The sequence below is a fragment of the Phaethon aethereus genome (assembly GCF_964289735.1).
Source record: "Phaethon aethereus genome assembly, chromosome: 5".
Taxonomy (NCBI): domain Eukaryota; kingdom Metazoa; phylum Chordata; class Aves; order Phaethontiformes; family Phaethontidae; genus Phaethon; species Phaethon aethereus.
This window is the reverse complement of record NC_138579.1, coordinates 8,821,063-8,842,915: the sequence shown is the minus strand read 5'-3', so window position 1 is coordinate 8,842,915 and position 21,853 is coordinate 8,821,063. Positions and strand designations below refer to the sequence as shown.

General features: G+C 44.0%; 1 protein-coding gene across 1 annotated transcript in view; it reads right to left on the bottom strand.

The window, feature by feature from the left end:
• Nucleotides 1-19,221, bottom strand: part of RHOJ (ras homolog family member J) — a gene marked incomplete at both ends in the record, with an annotated part of 56,796 nt that extends 37,575 nt beyond the window's left edge. The window contains one exon of the mRNA XM_082000770.1: nt 19,044-19,221. Coding sequence (XP_081856896.1) covers nt 19,044-19,221 — 178 coding nt within the window. The remainder of the gene's footprint in view (nt 1-19,043) is intronic.
• Nucleotides 19,222-21,853: the final 2,632 nt, after the last annotated feature.

The following is a 21,853-nucleotide window of genomic DNA, read 5'->3' as shown; positions in this document are numbered from 1 at the left end:
TTGAAGTTTCTAGCTCAGGTCTGATGGGGCCAGTGATGCCAGCTGGTGGCTCAGACCATTGCAGAGGGTGCAATGCTGGATTGTTACAAATGAAACTTGCTGGTACTAAACAGCATAGGGATTTTGCATCATCTGTTAAACACCAGGAATTAATTTGCTTTTCATTTCCACCCCACCACCAAAAGAAACTTATATCTAAACCTTCAGTCCGTGGTAGCCTTGGTGGGCAAACCCGATATAATTTGTGCAAAACCAAAGGCGGAGGATGATAATTTCCACTCCCTGTAAGCTGACAAACAAAAAGGTTTGCATCACTTTAATGGGCCCTGATGAGACAGAAGAACAGCATCATTTCATATGTGCCTGAGCGCTTCAGTACAGACACAACATTGAGTTGATGGCAAAAGTGTGTGGCAGCAATTACTGCCATGAGAGTTGCTCTGGAAGGAAACATAAAAAATTCATTTAACTCCCTCACTCACCACTGTAAGTTAATTTGGACATGTTATATTCCCAGCACAGTTATAAATTTAAAAATTAGCACAGCCAGGGCTATAGCTGAAGAGCGACTGGATGGTGCAACAGATCAAAATGTGCTCCAGAACATACTGGAGTGTAGTTTACAAAAAGCTGCCTTTTAGATATTATGCCTACATTCTATTTCTTTCTGGAACAAAATATGGTGCTTCCAGCCTACAATATGAAGTGAGTCATGATATTGCCATTCTGCTCCCCGCACAATTGGAACATACCTACGGTATGAAGTGGGAGAAATATTTGGCCAAGAAGAAAGCTCCAGAAATTTTTAATGTACTGTCAAGGCATGCTTAATAAATGGAGAGTATTATTTTCATATTGCGTAATTCAGACTTTCCTCATTCTGGGGTTGTTTCAGCAAAACATGCACGCGTGTGCTTATCTTGAATTAGTGTTTAAGCCCAGATATCTGTTAACGTACTTATGGGAAGGACTTTCCTAAGGGCTTGGCTTCCTGACGTGCATGGCGGTAAACTTATGCTTACACCTGCACGGGGGCTGAATGAACTCTTGCAGGTAGGTATGGAGGGTGGGTGTTAGTGGCAGAAAGAATGTGAGCTTGCAACGGTTTGTGGTCTGTTATCCTGTATTTCTGCTGTTTCCCTCAGGACAGATTTCAGTGGTCTCCGACATCACTTGTGTGGGCATGAACTCAGCCAGGCTGTGAGAAACAGCCTGAAGAGGAGTAAACAGAAGCCTGGCTGCCCAGCTGGAACAGCTTTGGGGCAGAGGATGAAATCTCCATCCTGACCATGACAACAGGCATGTTGCCTCCAGCAGACCCCATTTCAATGCGTGTGTATCAACAGACACCGAAACAAAGAGAGAAGGAATCATGATGTATATGACTGGCTGGGAAGTGTTTTGGCAAAGGAAACAGGGCTTCAACCTTGAACTCTTCCAGGTGAAAAATAAAGGCAGGAGCAACTTGTGTGCACATGGAATGGCAGGCAGCGTGGCTTGTGGATAAAGCTTTGGTCCATGACACAGATGATTTGGCCTTGATTCCTGCCCTGCAGCTGTGTGACCCTCCAAATAAAATGTGAGTATTGACACAAACCCGCTTTCATATAAAATCTCATGTATTACCATGCTTGTACTAGAGACTGTTTATGGGTTGAACTTAATGTTTACTTAATATACACTACTCCTTGATATTAAATACCATTACTATTAACTGCTGTGATGCCTGCTGCCCACAGGACTTTAAAGATTAAGATAATCTAAAGTAACAGTGGTTCATTTTATTTTTAAGCATTCAGTAGTGTGCAATGAATTGTTTAACATTAAGCAGTGTATGCATTATTATGCTGTGCTCATATATGAAGTGTGTTTTTTGACCAAACAGCCCAGAAATTTCTCTTGCTCTTGGTAATGAGAGCTCACAGAGAGTTGATGAACATTTGAACCCTCCAGAGTGTGAAATAATAATGGCCAGCTGGTGCCATTTCAGTTGGGAAAGCAGTGATCAAATGGCAAAGATATGAGACTTAAATCTTGTTCATACCACACCACTGAGAACCACTAAGAAACTGGTTTGGATTGGTTTTAAGAGGATTTCAGAATAAAGAGGTTTCTCAAAATCTCTGCCCTTTCTAAACAGCAACATTCCTCTGTACACCCAGGATCTTCGGACTTTGAGTTTGGGAGCATATTCTGGAAAACAGATGAATTGGCCAGTGCTGAGACCCTCTGGAGAAATTAAGATGAGAAAACCATCAGGAAATATATGCCTATATGTCTCTTCAAACTCCTTTCCTTCCATTAAAATGTTAAACTATAACTGCTATGTTCATAAGGCAGCTTGGGGTGTCTGAGCAGACTCCCTGTTGTTTAACAAAGAGGTTGATAAATCAGACACTTTGCAGGATATACCTGGTCAATGATGGGTTGGTATCCAGAAAGCCAGTGCTAAAGTAATCTGGGGGCTTGTTATGGAAAAAATAACGAGGAACTTCTTGTCTTCTCCCAAAAAACACTGGCGACAAGTTAATCTGATCCTGTGTATAATTTCATTTTCATAAGCTCACTATCCCCTTTGTAATTCTTTAACACGGTGAAACAATATTTTCACAAACAGTCTCAGGGTCGTATCCTTTTGAACAGCCCTTCAGCCTGTGTTGCCATGTACGCCTGTGTTCACTCACTTCCAAACAGCTATTTCCTTACCTGAGGGTATGTGGGTGATGGCAAACTGCAGTAACAGTGAGTTTGTTTTAGCAAATTTGCTTTCCTTCATAAACATTATTCTCTGGAGTTTTTCCCACCCTAGCTCCTTCAGACATATTGATCTCCATAGGCTTACATCTTCCTAGTTTAAGATCTGTTTTCTTTTAAAGCCAGCTACATGTCTGGGAAATACGCACTCTGGTGTTCCAAGAGGGCAGAAGGAGGTATTTCTAGAAATAGCAAGATGACAAACAAATAGAGAGAAATTCTGGTCTTGGCCACCTTACTATAAACTCAGCCCATAGATCTTTTTTTTTTTTTTTTCTTCAGGACTGAGGTTTCCCATCTGTCAATGGGTGGATATAAATCCCAGCGGATGTTGAAGAGACATCTGGAGTGTATCCGTTGCACTCCCACTGTCAGTGATCATCACCCAGTTACCATATATTTTTGCTGAGCTAAGGCAATTTGTGGTCTTCCCTCCAAACGGCTGATTGCAAAAATTGCGATATGTCTAACATCCTCTTCTACAGCTAGAGTCTCTGATACCGAGACTCCTGCTTAGTGCTTGTGTTTCCATAGCCAAAGGTTTAATGAGCATCTGAACGAGCCATTTTTTAAACTAATGGGGTTTAGTTAGTGCTGCCATCCTGCAGAGAAGACCCTGATGTCTGTGACAAGACCATTGGCAATGGAGAAACCAGGAACCTTCAGCAGCTCAGGAAGCTGAATGAGGGGATTTGAACCTCTTGGGAATCAAAATGATGGGAGGGGATTTTCCAGGGAACCCAAGGTGCTTATTTGCAAATGGAATTTGAGTGGGGTCCCCAGTTCTACAAGGTGGCTTCAAAAATTCCAACCTAAGTTTTCTTAAGAGAGAGAGATATGGAAGATTTTACGTCCTCTCACATCTGGCCACAGCCCGAGGTGCCCAGACAAGAGAAAAAGTTCTTCCAGCCAGATACATTTTTTCTACCCCAGGAACAACTCTAGTGTTGGCATGAATGCCAAGGTCCAGGTTCCTTCTGGGCTTTGCACGTTTTTTCAAGTTGGTGTTTATCTTGATCTGCCTGATCTGCCCCGACTTTCTGGTTCCTGTTCTCTCCTATTGTTGCTGGTGATCTCTGGCCCTTACTGGGATCATGGAGGACTTGCCTTTTATAGGAGGCATATGGGGGATTTTCCAATACTGGAGTGCCAGGAGGAAAGCAGGGGCAGCGCTTTTTTGTTTTTCCATCCTATCCTACCTCTCTTGTCTCCCGCTCCCGCTGCTCTGCGCTGCGTTTCATCGGCAGCTGTCCTCGCACTTGTGGTTGCTCTTTGCCCATTACTTCACGTTGAGGTATGGAGCAGCCAGGGCCCTGCCCCATGCCAGGATGGCATGTGTATTCCTCTGCTGATCAACATCTTTTTCTTCTGTTCATACTATTAAAAACATAGAATAAAGCTCATTTACTAGCCCCCGTAATTAACAGGGGTTGCATCTATGAAATAGGGAGTGGCATTAGGACTGTTCTCTTTGCTTAGCAAAAGGCATCTGTGCAAATGAGTTGGAGTAAAATTCCCTGAAGTGGAAACTATAGGTACTTCTCCACTGCTTATATAAAGTAATATAGCAAAGAAAGAAATTTGGGGAAAAAAATCCCCAAACATATGGCTTCTTTGTAATCTAATAATTCTTTCTTTAACCAAAAAACCCTCAACCTCACATAATTATTAATACATGAACATTTCCTTGCATCTCCTGCAAATATATAAGGGTAAAATTGATATTTCCTTCTTGAGAAATTGTGTTGTGTGTTATAAATATCTTCGTTCTGATTTCCTGGGAGCTTAGCAGTTTGCACAGAAATGCGTTAAGGAAATTATCTGCTTCTTTCACTTATTTTATTCATGTACATGTTGGCCTTTCATTATACGCCACGCATTCCTTCACTTCAAGGGTTTCCTGACTTAGATTTGCTTGGCCCCAGCTCTGTGAGTCTTCCAAAACCAGATGAACCCAGCAGTTTTTGTGAGCACAACTAACCTTCAAAAGGATTGCCTAAAGATCTATTATTTCCTCTGTTTTCAGTATTAAAATGTATTTATCACCATTTCCTCATACTGAAGATCATATTGAAGACTAAAAGCTATTATGGCAATAGGCGTAAATATTTACAATTAATAGAGACTATATCTAATTTTAGGTACCCACACCCACCATGCCCACTGGGAAATGAAACCAGTCTCTTTCAGGTTACGCTTCCAGCTCTTCTAAGGAAGAAAATCCCTTAGGCATTGTCGGTAGTACCTTCTCATTACCTCTGATGGCTCTGGTTTTATTCTTGCCTGACAGCTCACAGCAGGAGCACATTAAAAAGGGTTGCCCATATAGGAAACCTGAAATTCAGTGGTGCTCAGACACACCAAATGAACTTCCTTAGGTCAGATGTAATTCATAGCCAGACAGGATTTTGAGACCTCTGCTGAGAAGCTCCTGGGAAGGACAGACATTTTAGCTTCCGGCCGATGGAATGAATCCTTTCTATCAAATAGCAGTTTGTTAACATGACAGTTAATAGAAATGCAGCTATATGGGAGGGATCCTGAAAGTGACCCAACACTAAAAGGTCTCAAAATCTGGAAGGTAGGTTGAATTTCAAGTTCAAACTGATTGCACGCAGCACAAATTCCCCTAACCACGATGGTGTCCTTCCTAACTTAATATGGCATGAGATCCCATCAGGTCCTTTACTGTGTATTTCCTTCCTAATCTACAAGCAGCATTACTAGAATGTGGCCACAGCCACCTCCCTCCACGTGCGCTGGGCACCATGGCTGAAGTCCTTGTTCCAGTGGCACTAATTTTGGGGACCACTCGCTGGAGCAAGGTTGTGTCTGAGGGAGGGAAGATGTACTTTGAAAACCTTTGAGAGCACTTGGTCTAACTGCCGCCTTCTGGAAATCAAGCCTATGTGGTCTTATTAGTTGGAAATGTGGATTTATTGGACAGTAATGTGATGACGAAAGTCATCAAAGGAGGAGAAAAAAACACTCTGCAGGTAGCCTGTACCAGAGGGATGGAAGACACAATGAGTGACACTCAGTTCAAAGACTGTTTTCTCTTCTCCTAAGCGCTTGCTGGTTCTGCCATTAGGTTTGCCAAGGCTTGCAGGGATTGCCAACCATTACAGCTCTTCATATTGAGAGAGCTTAAAACCACACCTGAGCTCACACTATTTGAGGTATTTTCCTTGGAGATTTTTGTCTTTGTTGCACAAACATTTCTTTTAGAGGAAGTGGGAGTAAGCCTGCCCTTGGTAATAATGATTACAATACAGTAACTGTAAAATGGATAATAACAGTAACCCACTAGAACTGGCCAGGGGGATGATAATTCAGTTTTGCGACAACTTCTGAGGTTTTACAATTTGTTTTCATTTTACAATGGAATGAAAACAAAACCTTTGGATATTATGTTTTCAATTTAGGTCTTTCTTCCTGCACTGTCAGAAATAACCAGAGGGCCCTGGACCTCAAGAATTTGTCCTTCCAAGTATTTAAAAAATGCTTCAACTTTCGTGAATCAGCATTTTCTCCTGGTGGGATAGTTCGTCAAAAATGCTCTGGCCAGAACTTTTGCTAACCCCAAAAGTTCAAAATCATGAGTCATATCCCCCAAAACATAGTTGTTACAAATCACTTGTTTTATGATTTATGGATTGTTTCTGGACTGTCTTCTCTTAAACGTACCTTTCCCCTCCATCCTCTAAGGATGTACATTTCTTTCCCACCCGCCTCCACTTCTCTTCTATTTTCTTGGGCTTTTTTTGTTTGTTGTGCAGCTCCTTGGCGCTTTTGACCTTCCCTAGCTTACGCACAAGCAGCAACGCTGAGATAATGCTTTCATGGTATGCTGTGGCAGGGGTTTGCCAGGAAAGAGGTGGCTGCTGGATGGTCTCTGCAATGTATAGTGGTCACTGCGGGGTGGTCCCACTACCGTCCTGCAAAGCTCTGTTTGGCTGCTCATTGGTTTTCACTCATCTTGGATGGTATTTTCCATCAGATGGAGCTGACATCTGTCAGAAGGGCAAGAACATCTGCTCTCATGTCCTGGCTGGCCTGTAGCCCTCGCCAGCTTGGCAGCACTTAAGGAAATCAGAAGAGCCACACGGTAATAATTATCACTCAATGCTTGTGGGGCAGCTGCTATGTGTGCAATGTCTGTGGTTTGGTTTTGGACGCAGCTGGCTCAGAGCTGGCTCTGCAGGACCCACATCTAGTTCTGGCCAGCTCCATACCCCATGCTGCACCCAAGCATGCTTTGGAAAGACAAACCATCTTTCTTTTTCTCTAACAGTTCAGGTGGGAAGACCTATTCTTTGAGAAAAGATCAATGTAGAAAATAAGTGCCGAGAAAAGGAGATGCAGCTATTCATTCTGAAACATGGAGGGAACTGCAGAAGGGGGATCAAGAGCTGGAAGGACATAATGTGATGGAAGGTACATGGTGCTCTCTAGTCATGTAGTCATTTTATGAATTGTCTCATGCACCTCACCATGACATACTGTGAATGCACTCAGCCAGGCACAAGGTTTCCCTGTGTCCTCAGGCGTTTCCACCCTGTTGGGCATAGTCTCAAAACACTGTTTTCTTTGCAAAATTGTTGCAAGACTTTTTTTTTTTTTTTTTTTTTTAAATCTCTCGTGTCCATGCATTTAAATAGAGGGCAGGGACAGAGAAACCCAGTTGGGAGCACCATATGGAGACAACACAAATTATTGCTGTTCCACCATTTTCTTGGCACAGATTTCCTCTGTCAAACATTACTTCAGATTGGAGACCTCATTCTGCATTCACACTCCTCATTGCTTCTTCCTTCCTTGGAAGCATCAGGAGGGACTTATGGTATTGCTACAAGGAGCTCTTTACAGGAAAAGAAATAAATTGGGCAATATAATTCAAATAATGGCAGAATGAATTATTTCACCATTTTAGCTGTTTCCCAGGAGGGAGAGTAGAGGGAGAAAATGCACTTAACACTCTAAAATATTAAAATAACAAGAACCACAGCAACCTCACCCCTCTGGAACTGAACCAAACTGAATGGTTTAGGTAAATTCCCAGCAGATCTCCAAGTGGCACACTCCATCAGATAATATTTCTATACATGGCAAGGGAAATTCTCCGTATTAATGATATCATGAACTTGCTCAGCTCATTTGGAGTTCTTCTGTAAGGCTTGGTTTCTGGCAGATTAGCTGAATATTTTTTTGAATATGAACTCCCCTTTTAATGTTGAGTTTGATCCTGTTTTCATGGTCGGTATTCCTGGAAAATTACTTTCTTAAAGCTGTATTTCACCTACATTTTTTAATAAGAGATGTTACTCCCTTGTATTCCTGGAACAGGCTTAAAATATTCCGAGCAGTAACTAGAAGGCAATGAGATGAAGGGAATTGTACTTGATTTTTGAGATCTACCGTTTACATACACAGAACAAAGCAAAGCAGCACTGTGAAGGTAAAGGGTCTTTCTAAGAACTTAAATAAGAGCATAAATATGGTCTCCTACATTTTTTTTTTGGTGAAAATATTAATAGCAAGCTTTCAGAGAGCAAAAATGGGATTAAACTAGAAAGAATTTACAAGTAATTCTATAGTATCCCGTGTGTTTTCATATAGCTGAAAAGGTCTATGTGTAGTTATAACTAAACAAAAATAAAGATGCAATTACAAAATACTTCTCTAGAGGTATTTTGTAATCTATATGTAGATAGACCCTGAGCCCTCAGTGAAGTTTGTGTACCCATATGGAGGCATCTGGGAAGCAGGATCAAGCAACCCAACCTGTCAGCGCTCTTGTCCAAGCTTCAATGGACAACACGAAGTCTTGAGCATGACTTCCACAAGCCATTGCTTGATATATATAGCATAAAATAGATGGTCTCAGGAGGCATTTTCAGCGTGAGTTTGTTCCAGAGCTGAGATTCCCTGGTAAAAACACCTCACCTTTTACATGAGAAATCAGGTCTCTGCATTTCTGCTGTTCATGGGCAGGTTCTCAAGCAACTGGGCCCCCAAATTAGAAAAAGACATTGAGTCTATGCCTCGTTATTGGAGAGAAACACACTGAGGTAAGCTAACCAATTCTGAAATGGAGCTGGGGAGATTGCTCAGAAACCAAGAGTGCCTGGGACGGGGAGGGTCTGCCCTTTGAGGACAGAGCTGCTCACAGCAGCTGGATGGCTGCCCGCTTTAGAGCTGGAGCATGAGACAGTTTGTGAACTTAAAACACATTTTCCAACCTTATGGGATTTTCCTTATGGTCTGTTCTCAGCGAAGCAGCATTATTATTGTAAATAGATGCTCTTTTTGTCCCACCTCCCAGGGGATAAAAATTAATGTTATGTTTGAACATGTATGTTTTCCCACTCATTGCTGAAGCTGTTCTTTTCCTTATACTCTGCAGAAAGCCGAGCATTAGCAGATACTGTTAATACCATTACTTCAAAGTTATAGCTGGATGTCTGTGCCAGAGACTCTTTAATAAGAGACGTGGCCTCCATCCCCTCAGAATTGCAGGGGTTGGAAAGTAGTTGCAGTGAGTCATCTCAGGCATCCTCCTGCACTGTGGCAGGACCTTTCTGTCCAGCCTCTCTTTAACTCTTTCAGACGCCGAAGTGCTGGCTCCCGTGCTCAGCACTGGGAGCGCTGGTTCCATGACGCACTTGCGTACCGCCCTGAGCCAGGAGCGAGGGTCCTGGCACAGCGCTGTGCCGCTCTCCTCCTGCTCCCAAGCTGTCACCCTCCTGACTGTGCCTCCTGTGCCACTGCGCTTGGGAGTATTTTTACAGCTGTCCACCCCCCTCCTTGGGGAGGGGTTTTTTTTCTTTTTTTCCCAGTGCTTCTCCTGCCTGTGAATGGTTTTTCCAGACTTCTCTTCCCCTGAGGCTGGTTGGCGCGTTTCGTATTTATGGATTCATTGCCGTGCCAGTCCCCAAGGCAGAAAGGCAACCCTGGGGCAACCTCACTGCTGGATTTGCTGATGCACTGGGCCCACAGTAAGTCTGGGGAACTGTGCTAGCTGAAATACCAAGCTCTCATAGCCTTTCATGCCTTCCCCTTCCCTGGGATCCCAAATACACCTCTTTGGCTACGGGGACCAGCTGGGGACACCACTTCCCAGCAAATGCCATAGGGTGCAGATGGCACTGTGACCCACAGAACCCTTCCGAGCATCTTGCCTACTCTCATATGATGACTTTCCATGCCCACAGTGATATCTGTTTAAGAAGAGGGTTTTGCTCTCGGTCATAAATCTATGAATATGTATGCTACAGAATACGTACTAAGGAAAAGCCATCACTCTATAACCAGATCTTCATCCATTTCAACCAAAGGTGGTAGCAACCATACAGCTGGGTTGTATCATTGGGTCCTCCCTCATGCTATGTGCACCTGTCTGTGTCCTCACTGCTAAGACATGACGGATGCTGCCTGGGGTTGCAGTGAGGTGTAATGATTCATTCTCAGATCTGGGAGAGCTTTCCCGTCCACCTGGGTACATGGGAAAGTCATTGGCTGATGAATCGCGCTTGAGCATTTTCGCACATGTAGAAGTGGCTTGTAAGGCCTAGTCCCTGCATTCAGCCAAGGCTGCTGGTAGCACAGCTTGTTTTGGGTGGGAGACTTCTGAGTTTGAATGCGAATAATGCTTGATAATAAATAAGGTAAATCAACCTTTTTGTTTTATTTTTAATTATTAGACATTATTCTAAAACACATTTTCCCTCATCTTATTTGGGGGAAAAAAAAAGAGAGATGAATAACAGTTTATAAATCCAGTCCAGAATTTATTCATTCAGTGCCTCTTGGGATAAAACTTGGGGTGATAATTCATAAAGCTTTCATTCTTTGGTAACTTATTTCCTAACTTAGCTGAAAGACCCATAGCTTGGGATAGAAGAACAATATATCTGACAGGAGACTGGTAAGTGATCACTCTTAAGAGCAGACAAGAAATATAATAACTTGGATTTTTTTCATTGCAAAGATAAATAATAATTTGACAGGAGATGTCATTACTGTTTAATGACTTTGTCTGAACAGAACAATTGAAGGAAATATGTTTGCTCTTCCTCATCCCTTGCCATTTCCATGATGTCATTAGGTCTGGCCATAACAACTGGAAAGTTAGAACATAGGAAAGGCACTGCCTGCAGGGCAAAATATACACAGTGATGCACAGTAGCAATGATGTGTATCACTCATACAGTCATCAAGGTATCAAGGTTTATCAAGAGAACAGAAAATGAGAAGGAAGTTTTAGTGGAGGTATTTTGCACCTACTTAATCAGCAAGAAAGCCGTCGTAACAATGACTTAGTAAAAACACTGCCACATCCTGCAGAAATGAAGACGTTTGTACGCGTCTAGGAATTTTGGTTGCTTAGACTTTGCTAAGTTTTTATTTTTCTTTGCTACATGTGGAGCATCTGCTGTTGAAAAGCATCTGCCTGGTTGTCAACATGCACTTGGTCTGGCACCACCTGTAAGTGGTTTTGCCCCCTGGGGTGGATGGTTGGCCACATGTACTGAGTCAATTATTGATTTTAAGATAGTGGATGTGATTGTTAGTTCAAGCTGTAGAGATTGTCCTTCAAGGGCCAGAGGCCACAGTTTCAGTTTTGGTTTCCTCAGCTGATGTCACCTCCTGCAATGTTACACTGATTAAAAGGGGAGGGAAAGACTAAGACTGGCTGTCTTGGGATAGTGGAGAAGAAAAGGGTCATTTTCTCATTGCTTCCACTGTTAATCTTTTTCATGCTCCAGACAAATCTCTCCATGTGTCTTTGCAGGAGTCCATTGCTGCATAAGCAAAATTTCAAAATCACTTTGCCTATACATATATCAGAAGAATCATTCCAAAAAGTCCCTTTCCACAGTACTCAGTATAAAAGTGCTGGATTGGGCCAAACTCACAGCACAGGGAGTCAAGTCACTGATGTGGCAGGGAGCAGATTTAAGAAAATTTGCCGTTCAGTAGACCAAATTTAGGTCTTATCCTGGCCTCTAACAGAAGGTGGTGTCAGCTCACATTTTGTTACCTCTTGAAGAAGACTCTTTCATTAGCTTACAATAGCACTCAATCTCCCTGGTACCTGGTCCAACCTCCCTTTTTGCAAACCTCATTAAAATGTTGACCTCAGTAACTCCTGTACAGTGATAAATTCCTTGGGTTAATCACATGCAAATAAATATTTCTTTTTAAGTCATTTGACTTCCTCATCTTTCCAACCCATTCCCTCAGGACTTGACCTTAAAAAACTCCCATCATTCTACATCTGAGCCACCAACACACATTCAAATGGTCTAACTCCTTGCTTAGTATTCTTTGTGTTTCTATTGCCCTTCAAACACATCATAGCTAATACAAAATAGTAGACAGAGGGGTTTAGGTGGAATTTGGGGTGGATAAGTCTGGATAAAGTAACATGGCTGCTTCATCTACTCCTCTAATTCCTGGTACTATCCTTCCTCATGTGTGTTGTAAGTTTGCTTATTCCCTACATCTAGTTTTTAGACTGTAAATGTTATTGATGGGGCAGTGTTGTCCCCTGCAGCGCTCAACGCACAAGGACATCCATCTACTGCTGATACTAGATGAAGAAATCAGTTCTCTGCATCAGGCTGCAGCAGCTTCTGGGCTGTCAGCTGAGTCATGGGTGATCAGCAAGATGCTAGTGGGTATGGGAGGGATGGGTGCCGAGATCTTTGTCTCTCTCTGTAGCATAAAGCTTTGGCCAGCATAAAATCAAACCAGGAGTGGCAACAGTACAAAATTAAGCTGTATAACAGAGCTAGAGGCAAAGGTAGGAAAGAGCTCAGGTGCTGCAGGCTCCTTCCCAGCCACAGCTGCATTTCAGTAGTGCCAAGGGACAACGGGGACTGTGTCACCACAGCACTCCGAGCACTGCTGCAGAAACGACCCGCCCTGAGCAAACGGGATCACAAAACATGCACACACCTCTGTTTCCATGGGCTTCAAGTGGATTATGCACCCGCAGGACAATACAGGGATGTGTGTGAGGAAGAGAGATATGAGTGATAGTTATCTCAAGTCTTCACATACCGTAAAACACCTTCAGAAGGAAAAGGTCCTAAGACGCTTGGGTGTGTATACGGTGCCTGATCCATCTGAATGTGGAAAAATGATGGTGATTCAGGCAAAAAGCACTTTTTCGCTATAAAGACTGTCTAGGCTTCCTGGGTGTGAAAAAGCCTGAGGATCACTAGATCTCCTCTGGCTTATGTGACACAGGACACAAAATTAAACCTTCTGTGGGGAGCCTGAGAATTAGTGGTCTTGTAAAACTTAACTTATCTTCAGAAAAGCCATCCATGAAAACCTTTGAATTGCACTGCTGCCAGGCATGAAAGCCTGGTGAACTGCGCAACAGAAACTGTTGTGTTGTACATTGAATGTTTTATTGAGATCCCTGGTTTGTTCTGGGTGATACCAGGGAAGATTGGCAGAGAAGTCCTTTTAGCTCCTGAGAGGCAAAATGAGCATATCTGTTCTGCGGCTGCTAGTCTAAAGAGCCAGATCTTAAAAGAGTCAATGCTTTCTTGTCTCAAGGATGAAGTTCAAATCTGTATGATCAAAATTGGATGAACATTAAAAGGAAAAAAAACCCCTCACTGCAAACATCCATGCAAATAAACATCACAGTTCTCTTTCTGTGCTATTTATAGCGCTCTCAGTTTAATGACCCCAAACATTGTATGAAGAGTTTCTCTAATGTGCTACCAAGACTGCTTATAGGAGACAACTGTCTCAAGAATGTGGTAGTGTGAAGACTCCCACGGCAGCACCCATGCAGAAATTGCAAACCTCCTTGGGCAGCCTCTTCCTGTCTAATGAAGTTTCAATAGGGGAAAAAAGTGATGGTATGGGGTTTAACTCATTGCTCATACATCATGACAAGCAGAGACGGGTCGAAACCAGTGTGCATTAGCAATCAATTAAAAATAACTAGCACATCAAAAGTGTAGACAGATGTGCTTTTGTGCCTGTAGCTGGAGAAATTTGGGATGTTACAGCTCCCATCTGGTTTCTGCCGTATCTTGGCTGGTAGTTCCTTCCCCATGGGGAGAAGCTGCGAGGCGAGCTGCTTGGTGCATGGCCTGTCAATGGTGTCAGGGTGGTCCCAGTCTCCCTTGGGTGCTCCTGCCTGCCCCAGGACTGAGTGTGGCCAGCCATGGGCAGCCCCAGGATTGGTGACAGCCCACTTTCAACTGCTCTCTTTCATGGGAGGACATGAGGAACAGGGATTTGAGTCAGTACTGTGGCATATGGGCAGGATATAACTGATTTATGGATTTGCTGACTGCTCAGAGAAGTGGTACTGCCTCCTATGCTAATAAAAATGCCAAAGCAGAAGAGTCTCCTTTCCGGCATGGCTTGACTGGCCAGCACATTTGGGATCACTGCTCTGTGAGACCGGTGAGTGCTCCAGCCCACTTCAATGCCAAGTCAGACAGATTAGATTCAATCATCACAAAAACCCAAAAAAATGTGTCTTCTAACAGTAATTAATGGCAGTCATCTTCTATATTGCTTTTAATTTACAGAACTTCAGTCATGGCTGAACTATTCTGTATGCTATTCATTAGCTGAGCACATGCCACTGCTAATTTTTTTCAAATGGATTCACTATTTATAAATGTTCACCAGTTTGTGCCGACACATGAGGGGAGGGAGAGACGTATTTACACCATCCACTCTATGTCTTTAGTGCAGATGCTTTGCAGTTCTCCTTGGGAGGTGCTGACCTCTCTCTCATTTACCAAAGATGCAGCTTGACTCCTAAAGCTATTGTATGACATTCACCTATGTGCTGTGCCTAAACCAGACAGTTTAAGACTTACCACTCTCTTCTCCTTAGACTTCAACCATCTAATGAGTCCATTCACTTTGTCTGCAGAGTGGGCTAAGTTAGTTGCATGGCATTGGTACTGCTCCCTAGTCATTGAGGTATTTTACATAAAAAAACAAATACAATTTTAGAATAGAATAGAATTGAATAGAATAGTTCCAGTTGGAAGGGACTTACAATGGTCGTGTAGTCCAACTGCCTGACCACTTCAGGGTTGACCAAAAGTTAGAGCGTATTGTTAAGGGCATTGCCCAAATACCTCTTAAATACTGACAAGCATGTGGCATCGACCACTTCTCTAGGAATCCTGAATATAAATTTTAGGGTGACTAAATTTCATGCTAAAAATTATTGGGCTTTTAGGGTTCATGAATACCAAATGAGATGCTCAGTGGCTGCTTAAGTAACAAACACCACTCATCTCCCTTCTGTCTTTCACAGAGCAAACCAGTTAATTTTGGTACTCTTAAACCAACTCCACTAGCAGCTCAATTGAATTGTTTTGTTGGTACAACCTTAGCCCCAATTAAACCTTTATAACCTCGCATATTTAGACACAATACAAGTCACCCTGGCTGAGAGACCTTTGCTCTCGGAAAATCAGCATTTGATGTTCAAAAGACAGAATGGAACCAGCATGTTAAAGCATCTACTCACTATCCAAACAGTCCCTATTGTTACAGTTATAGCCAGTAATATCCTGTTTGTCACCGGGATAGCACTTTGGTTTGCCTGCCCTAGAAATAGCCATTTACCTCGTGGCTAAACCCCTTCAGTGTGGGACTTGTAATTTCACCAAAGGTAAGAAAACCTACTCAGGGCTCTGGCCTCCAGTAAAACCTCTTCAAAATGCCCTGAGAAATAACCAGACTCATGAACTTCCACACATCCAACAAAAGAACCCAGTTTCCTATCCAAATAACAAATTTGCTTTCCCCATCTGTCTGGCATTGCCGCTGACCCTACTCTACATCCATCACATCCCAACCCTGGCAACAGGCCCTGAACAAATCCATTTTTGTGGACTGTGGGTGAAATCTGTGGCAGAATATGACTAGTGTGGAGCTAATAACTGGTTTGGACTTTTGTACAGTGCAGCTGCGTACATGGTGAAACACCAACAGTCTTTCGTCCCAGGCATCGCTGTATCTGAGTTGTAAATACTGTGTGAGATATCTGCAGGAAGCCTGCTCCTTCCCAGGGTGAAATCCATGTACTCCCTTTTATTTTCTTAGAGGCAGGGTGGGCCCAAATTTTATTAAGTGGTTTCAAGCCCTTTCATGTGAAAGGCACTGAATAAGTACCGTACAGATCTAAGACTGCTGGAGCTCAGCCCCCTGAAATGCCAGTTGCTTCCTCTGGGCCACCCTTGTCAGTACGTTCACCTGCTTCACCGGCGCCTTTGAAACCTGCCCCAGTTATGCAGCCAAAAAGATGCAAAGCAGAGGGCAAGTAAACATTTCTGGCACTGTGGGGCCATGAACGGTTAATGCCTTGGCCATGGCAGCGGTGCATCTGGAGCTTTTCCCAATGCTGGGCTGGATAGCATCACTGTCTCGCTGGAGTCGCTGGAGTCACGGCAGTGAGAAACTGCTCTGAGATCACCACTGGAATCCTCGATTTTTAATGCTTCCCCCTCTTTTTCCATTAGAAAGAAGGAAATCGGTAAATGCCCTGGGACTCACAACCAGGTTGTGACCTGGTGAGGCAAGAGGAAGCGCTCGCTAACACACCACTGCTGGTAACAGCGCCTGGGCGAAGAACCTTCAATGGAAAGTGCAGCTTTGCAAAAAATCCACAGCAATTAATTGCTTTTGAGCATTTCCAGCACAGAACTGAATCAAACAGTTTCAGCTTGTTTGGGAAAGTTGAAACAGTTGGTTTTGGCAGGGGCAAGGGCAGGGTCAGACAAACCAATTCCCTGGGGTAAATTCAAATGTGATTTTTCCAGAGCCTCAACCCTCCTGCGGGGTCTGCTGCCATGCGAGGCCTCCCTGTGTGCTGTGGTGCCTGTGGTACCACCATGCCCGTGGTACTGCTGTGCCCATGGTTGCCACTTCTCCTCCTGACCACGGGCTGCCACGCAGCTGGGTGTGCAAGGGGCTGCTGCTACAGAATTTCTTAAAGGCTGTGAGCCCAGGGGTAAGGTTGCCCCAAGTGAGCTCTTTTCCCTCTCAATACTCATAGTATTTTAACTGGGTTATGTTATGCTTTATGCCACGTAATATTTTTATGTTATATGAGTGGTTTTTTTCCAGCACTCTGCTCCAGAAGTCATTTCCACTGCTCAGTTCTGTGTGCGGCTTCGTAGTGAAATTGTTTTAATAAATGGATTTCTCAAAAAGCTGAAATTCCTTTTCTGATCGATGCTGGTCTTGACCACTGCTGCTGGACAGGGTTTGTCTCAGAATAGCATGTTAATATACAGAGCTATTTTTTCCCTTATCTTTCTGAACTTTCTCACTGAAAACATTCTTCGTTTATATTTATGTGCTACGATACTTAAGGAGGCCCAATAAGAATAGCTGGAGATGTTTGAGGTCAAAATCTTCAAACCCTGAAAACATAGCTTGATTTAAAAGTGCACGCGTATTGCTTTTACCTGGCACCCTAAGGAAATAAGGACCGCGCAGGACCACTCTTCATCTTCCCATCCTTCTCCCAGCCCTCCTCTCAGTAACTTCGGAGCCCACTGCCAACTTTGCCTCTGACAGAGAGGAAACAGAATGAAAGCACATCCTTGCGAGTCACCCATGGCCGGGTGGGGAAGAGAGGCTCGGCGTGGTGCCCCCACCGAGTGCCAGCCTGCCCGGCTGGCACCAGCGCCTGTGCGTGTGCACAGCCCCCACGCGCACACGCGTGTGCCCCACGCGCGCCGGAACCACCTGACCCGCGGGCCGACGCATGCGTGGTCTGGAACCCGCTACCGCATGGATTTTTCCATCGGCAGAGGTATTCACGGGGCGCGGGAGAGCCCGAGGGGCAGCGTATTGCTGGGGAGCGAGGCTGTAAGGATCTCGGCTTACCACGGGAAAGTGGGTGCTGTTGCAATACAAGACATAATTTCACACAGAGAGGCTTCCTCAGGGTTTTTGGCTCATGGAAGTACGCATTTACACCATGCAGTATTCTTACATCTTGCCTGGGTCAAGGCTTTTTTTCTAAAATGGTCGTTTAACTTGTATCTGGTGGGAAGGGTAGAGGAAAGAGCGTATTGCTTGCATTAGAAGTGACGCTGCCCACTCTTGTGGAGGAAAAGGTCTTCACATTTTCATGGATCAGATTCTGCAATTACACAGTTTTCTTGTTTGGCCAGTTCATCTGCTAAACCTGACACGAAGCCAGAATGAAAACAGAGATTTTCCCATTACAGAACACCAAATCTATGATAAGCCACGCCATGAAAATTCAGTTTTTAAGGAGGTGGGGAGAGAACGAAGGAAACTCCAACTGCTGCTGCAAGATAAGCAACGAGTTTTGCAGTGCTCCGAGAATCTGTTTTTCAGGGATCTCACAAACAACAACTGTAAGCCAAAGGAACAGTGAGAGGAGAAAACCAGCAGAATCTGCGATAGGAACATTTAAGTAGAAATCTGAGCAGCAGTTTTAGCCTATCGCACCATCTGCGTGGTAACTTTGGACAGAGCTGGGTAAAGTAAGTAATTGCTACAGAAAGAGGCCTGTGAATATTGTACTTAATCTGATGTAGTGAACATCATTGACGATCACCTTTATATTCATATTTTTTTCTTATACCACAAATTCCCTCACTATACAGTACTCAAACCAGTCACCACTTCTGTTTTCCCTACCATCAAGTTATAGTATCAAATTCTATTTATAGATGGAGTAACAAATATCTCTGAAAGGAGAGTTATATTCTGTCAGCACTGAAAGACACTGTGCTGGTTTTCTCAAAGATTACTCCTCAAATAGGATCTAAATATTATAATTTGTGCATCGTTTGCCACGACACACAAGATCACCAATGACATATTTTTTGTGTGTGTGTATATATATAGTCTTCATCATAACTGCAGCCCGCAAAGTTCAGAACTTCAGAATTTCAAAAACAAACAAAGCAGCTGAGTATAACCTGATGGAGGCTGAATTATATTTGTTGTCCCCCAAATCCAGTGGATTTAATTGCGTCCCTAGCACTGCTTATTTATGAAAACCAAAATAAAAATCAGAAGCAAACAAATAAGTTCTCTGAATAAATCCAGCATTGTCCCAATTGTATGAGCTGCCACCTAAGCTGCCTGGCTACCCTTCAGGCCCCAGTCACATTCCCGGACAAGAAGTAACCCGTCCCTCCCTTTTGAACGGTCCTCTCCTCGCCTCGATCTTCCTTTACCTCCCACCTGGCCCTCCGGCGGCTCTCAATTAAATTTCTTTTAAAGCACTTTCTTACCTGCGTAGTGGTCAAACACTGTGGGGACATACTCCTCCGGGAAGGCATCGTTGGCGTAACTCATCAGCAAACAGGTTTTCCCAACTGCACCATCCCCAACCACCACGCATTTTAACATCTTCTTCGCGTTGTTGCTGCTCCCGTCGGCGCAGTTGTCATCTTCGTCCTTGCAGTTCATTCTTGCTGCTGCCGCTGCCGCTGCTCTTGCTGCTCCCAGGACTTCCAAGTGCACATGAAGGAAAAATGAAGTGCGATTGTATTGACTTTTCCTGAGTTGGGGGGGGGGGGGGGGCAGCAAATCTCAAACTCAGGAAATCATACTAATGTTTCCAGGCTGTCACAGCCGCTTCTGACAATTACCAGATCAGTCCAGAGAATCATCGAGGTGAATAAATTAAATAGAGAGGAATATGATCAAAAAGTGACCTGTCCTTTTTCGTTCGTCTGCGTCAGGAAATCCTCATCCTGCCCCGTAGTTCTCAGTATTTATTGCGACTTAAAAAATATCAGCAGCCTGCGGCTTTGATTCGTGTCTCCCTTCCTCCAGCTTGGCTGCAGGAATCGGGGATTCCTGTTAAATCCACTCCATTTTCCATTTCATTTCTAACATGGAGGAGAGCCTGAAGGTTTTTAATGGAGTTTTTCCTTTCTTTCTCCAGCTTGCTGTGTGTCAGGAAATCATGGGTTTCCTGCTGAATTCCATATTAGGATCAGTGGGCTTGTGAAGGGCTGCAAACAATGGGAGCTCTGTGTGTATTTGTACTTTGGAGGAACTCTGCCAGGACATGGAGAAAGAAAAACACTAGAGGTCTCTCTGCAGACCAAAGTTTTTAGGCTTCCTGCTCCATCCCGCGCTGGAGCTGCTCCCTGGGCTGCCGGCACCAAGATCGGCGAGGAGGGTTTCGGAGAGGGTGTGAAAGACGCGGGTGCCGGACCTACATGGCCGGGCGGGGTACGGGAGGCTGCGAGCTACGCCTGTGTCGCAGGGTTGTCTGTTGTTCCCGGGCGCGATCTCCTCTGATCTCGGGATAGGTATTTTCTTACATTTCGGAGGGGAAGGGAGGGAGGTGGAAAGGCAGACAAGAGGTATAGTGAGTCAGGGGAGTTTAATGTCAACTTTCTCTGTGTCCATAGCTCTTTAAAGAACTTTGTTAGAAATAATAAATAATTGATTTTTCAATTCAGGCACTCAGAAAGTTTCGCTAGCTTTCCCCTCATCCACCTAAAAAAAGAAAAAGAGGGATTTTTACCCTCCCAGTGTAAGTATGTAAACACAGAGGTAGAGAAAAAAGTGGAATTGAGAGTTACAGGAATTAAAAAAATAAAAGTAAATTAAAAAAAACCACACCGCATAGCAGCCTGTGGAAAACAGATTTGAACGGTGTGATTCCTGTCCCCTCATATGTTTTGTTCTGGTGTTTCATGTGCATCCTAGGACTTCTCTCCATTTAAATATATAACAGTCTATATGCACATGAAAGGCCAAACTCCCTGCTCCTTCCACAGGAAAGATTTTGCAATTTCCAGCAGAAATGAACCAGACATTAACATAAACCCCAGTACCGCAGCCCAGCACATCCTGCTGGCTGCATTTCCCTTCCATGAAGCTCAAAGGCTTTGAAAGGGGGAAACACCCCCCCACTGGGACTCCACGGGGAAGCACACCGGTGCTGAATGCTTGCCCTGTCTTGTTCATGCCTGGTTAGAAAGAAATGCCCCAAAGCACACACAGGTTTGGAGTGATGCACACCTGGAAGTTTAAGGACCAACGCAACCTTGAAAGGAATTGTCTTAGCCCAAAGCTGCATGAGTAAAGACAAACATAACTTCAATAACGAACATCCTTACCCTCAAAATGCATGTCCTTCAATTTTTGCAGTGAAGGGGTGCAGCCGTCTCCCCTTGACAGGCTAAGCCCCATGTCTGCCAGAGCTCTTCAGTGATCTAGCTGTATGCTGGACTAGCTCTGGACACCTTTCCCAAGAGGTGGAAGATGGATAAAACATGTGAACAAGGTTGAACGAGGTTTGTCTCTTTACCCGGAGAGTCCCAGGGAGCTCTGTTTGCTGTCTTTTATCAGGAGTCCTGGTCATTCAGTAATTTGTACACCATGTCCCATGTTCTTAATCTTCTTCATGTCCTCTTCCCTTTTGACAACAGGGACCTTAGTAGGCAGTGTCAGGCCCAGCATCACACCCGCTGTCACAGAGCATCACTAAAGCATTTCCCACAGTTAGGAGTCAGGTGGCATCCTCTTAGCTTCAAAACGACAGCCCAAGGCTGAGGTTTATCCAAGAAAACTTGTGAGCTCTGGGCAACTAAACCCCCATTCTCCAGGCATTTACTCTGCTGATCATTTCCACCATCAGCAGCACAGCTGGGTCATCCTGAGGTGCATCGAGCGTTACATGGATTTATTCTTTAAGCTTCTTTTTAATTGCAATTGAGGTCAAACTCCAAGCATGCGCCTCTGTTTAGCTATTATGTAGCTGAATAGGTACCAGCACACTGATACCTCTGTGCCTTCGCTTACCAGCCTAGGGACCTTTTTGGGTAAGTTTGACAAATATATGAGTAAGTGCATGCTGTTGCAAGGTAGCTGCAGAGCCTGAGGAAGCAAAAAATTCCAATAATCCATGGTTCAGTTCCCCATCGCCTCTATCAGACAAAAGCAACAGCTATCTCGCTTCCCATTTTACACAGGCACAATCTATCTGCAAGTTTTTCAACATCAGACATACCATAGTTAAGGCAAGCCTTAATGCCACGTATTTAGGTCTACAACAAAATCCCCATGGCTGATTCCTCCA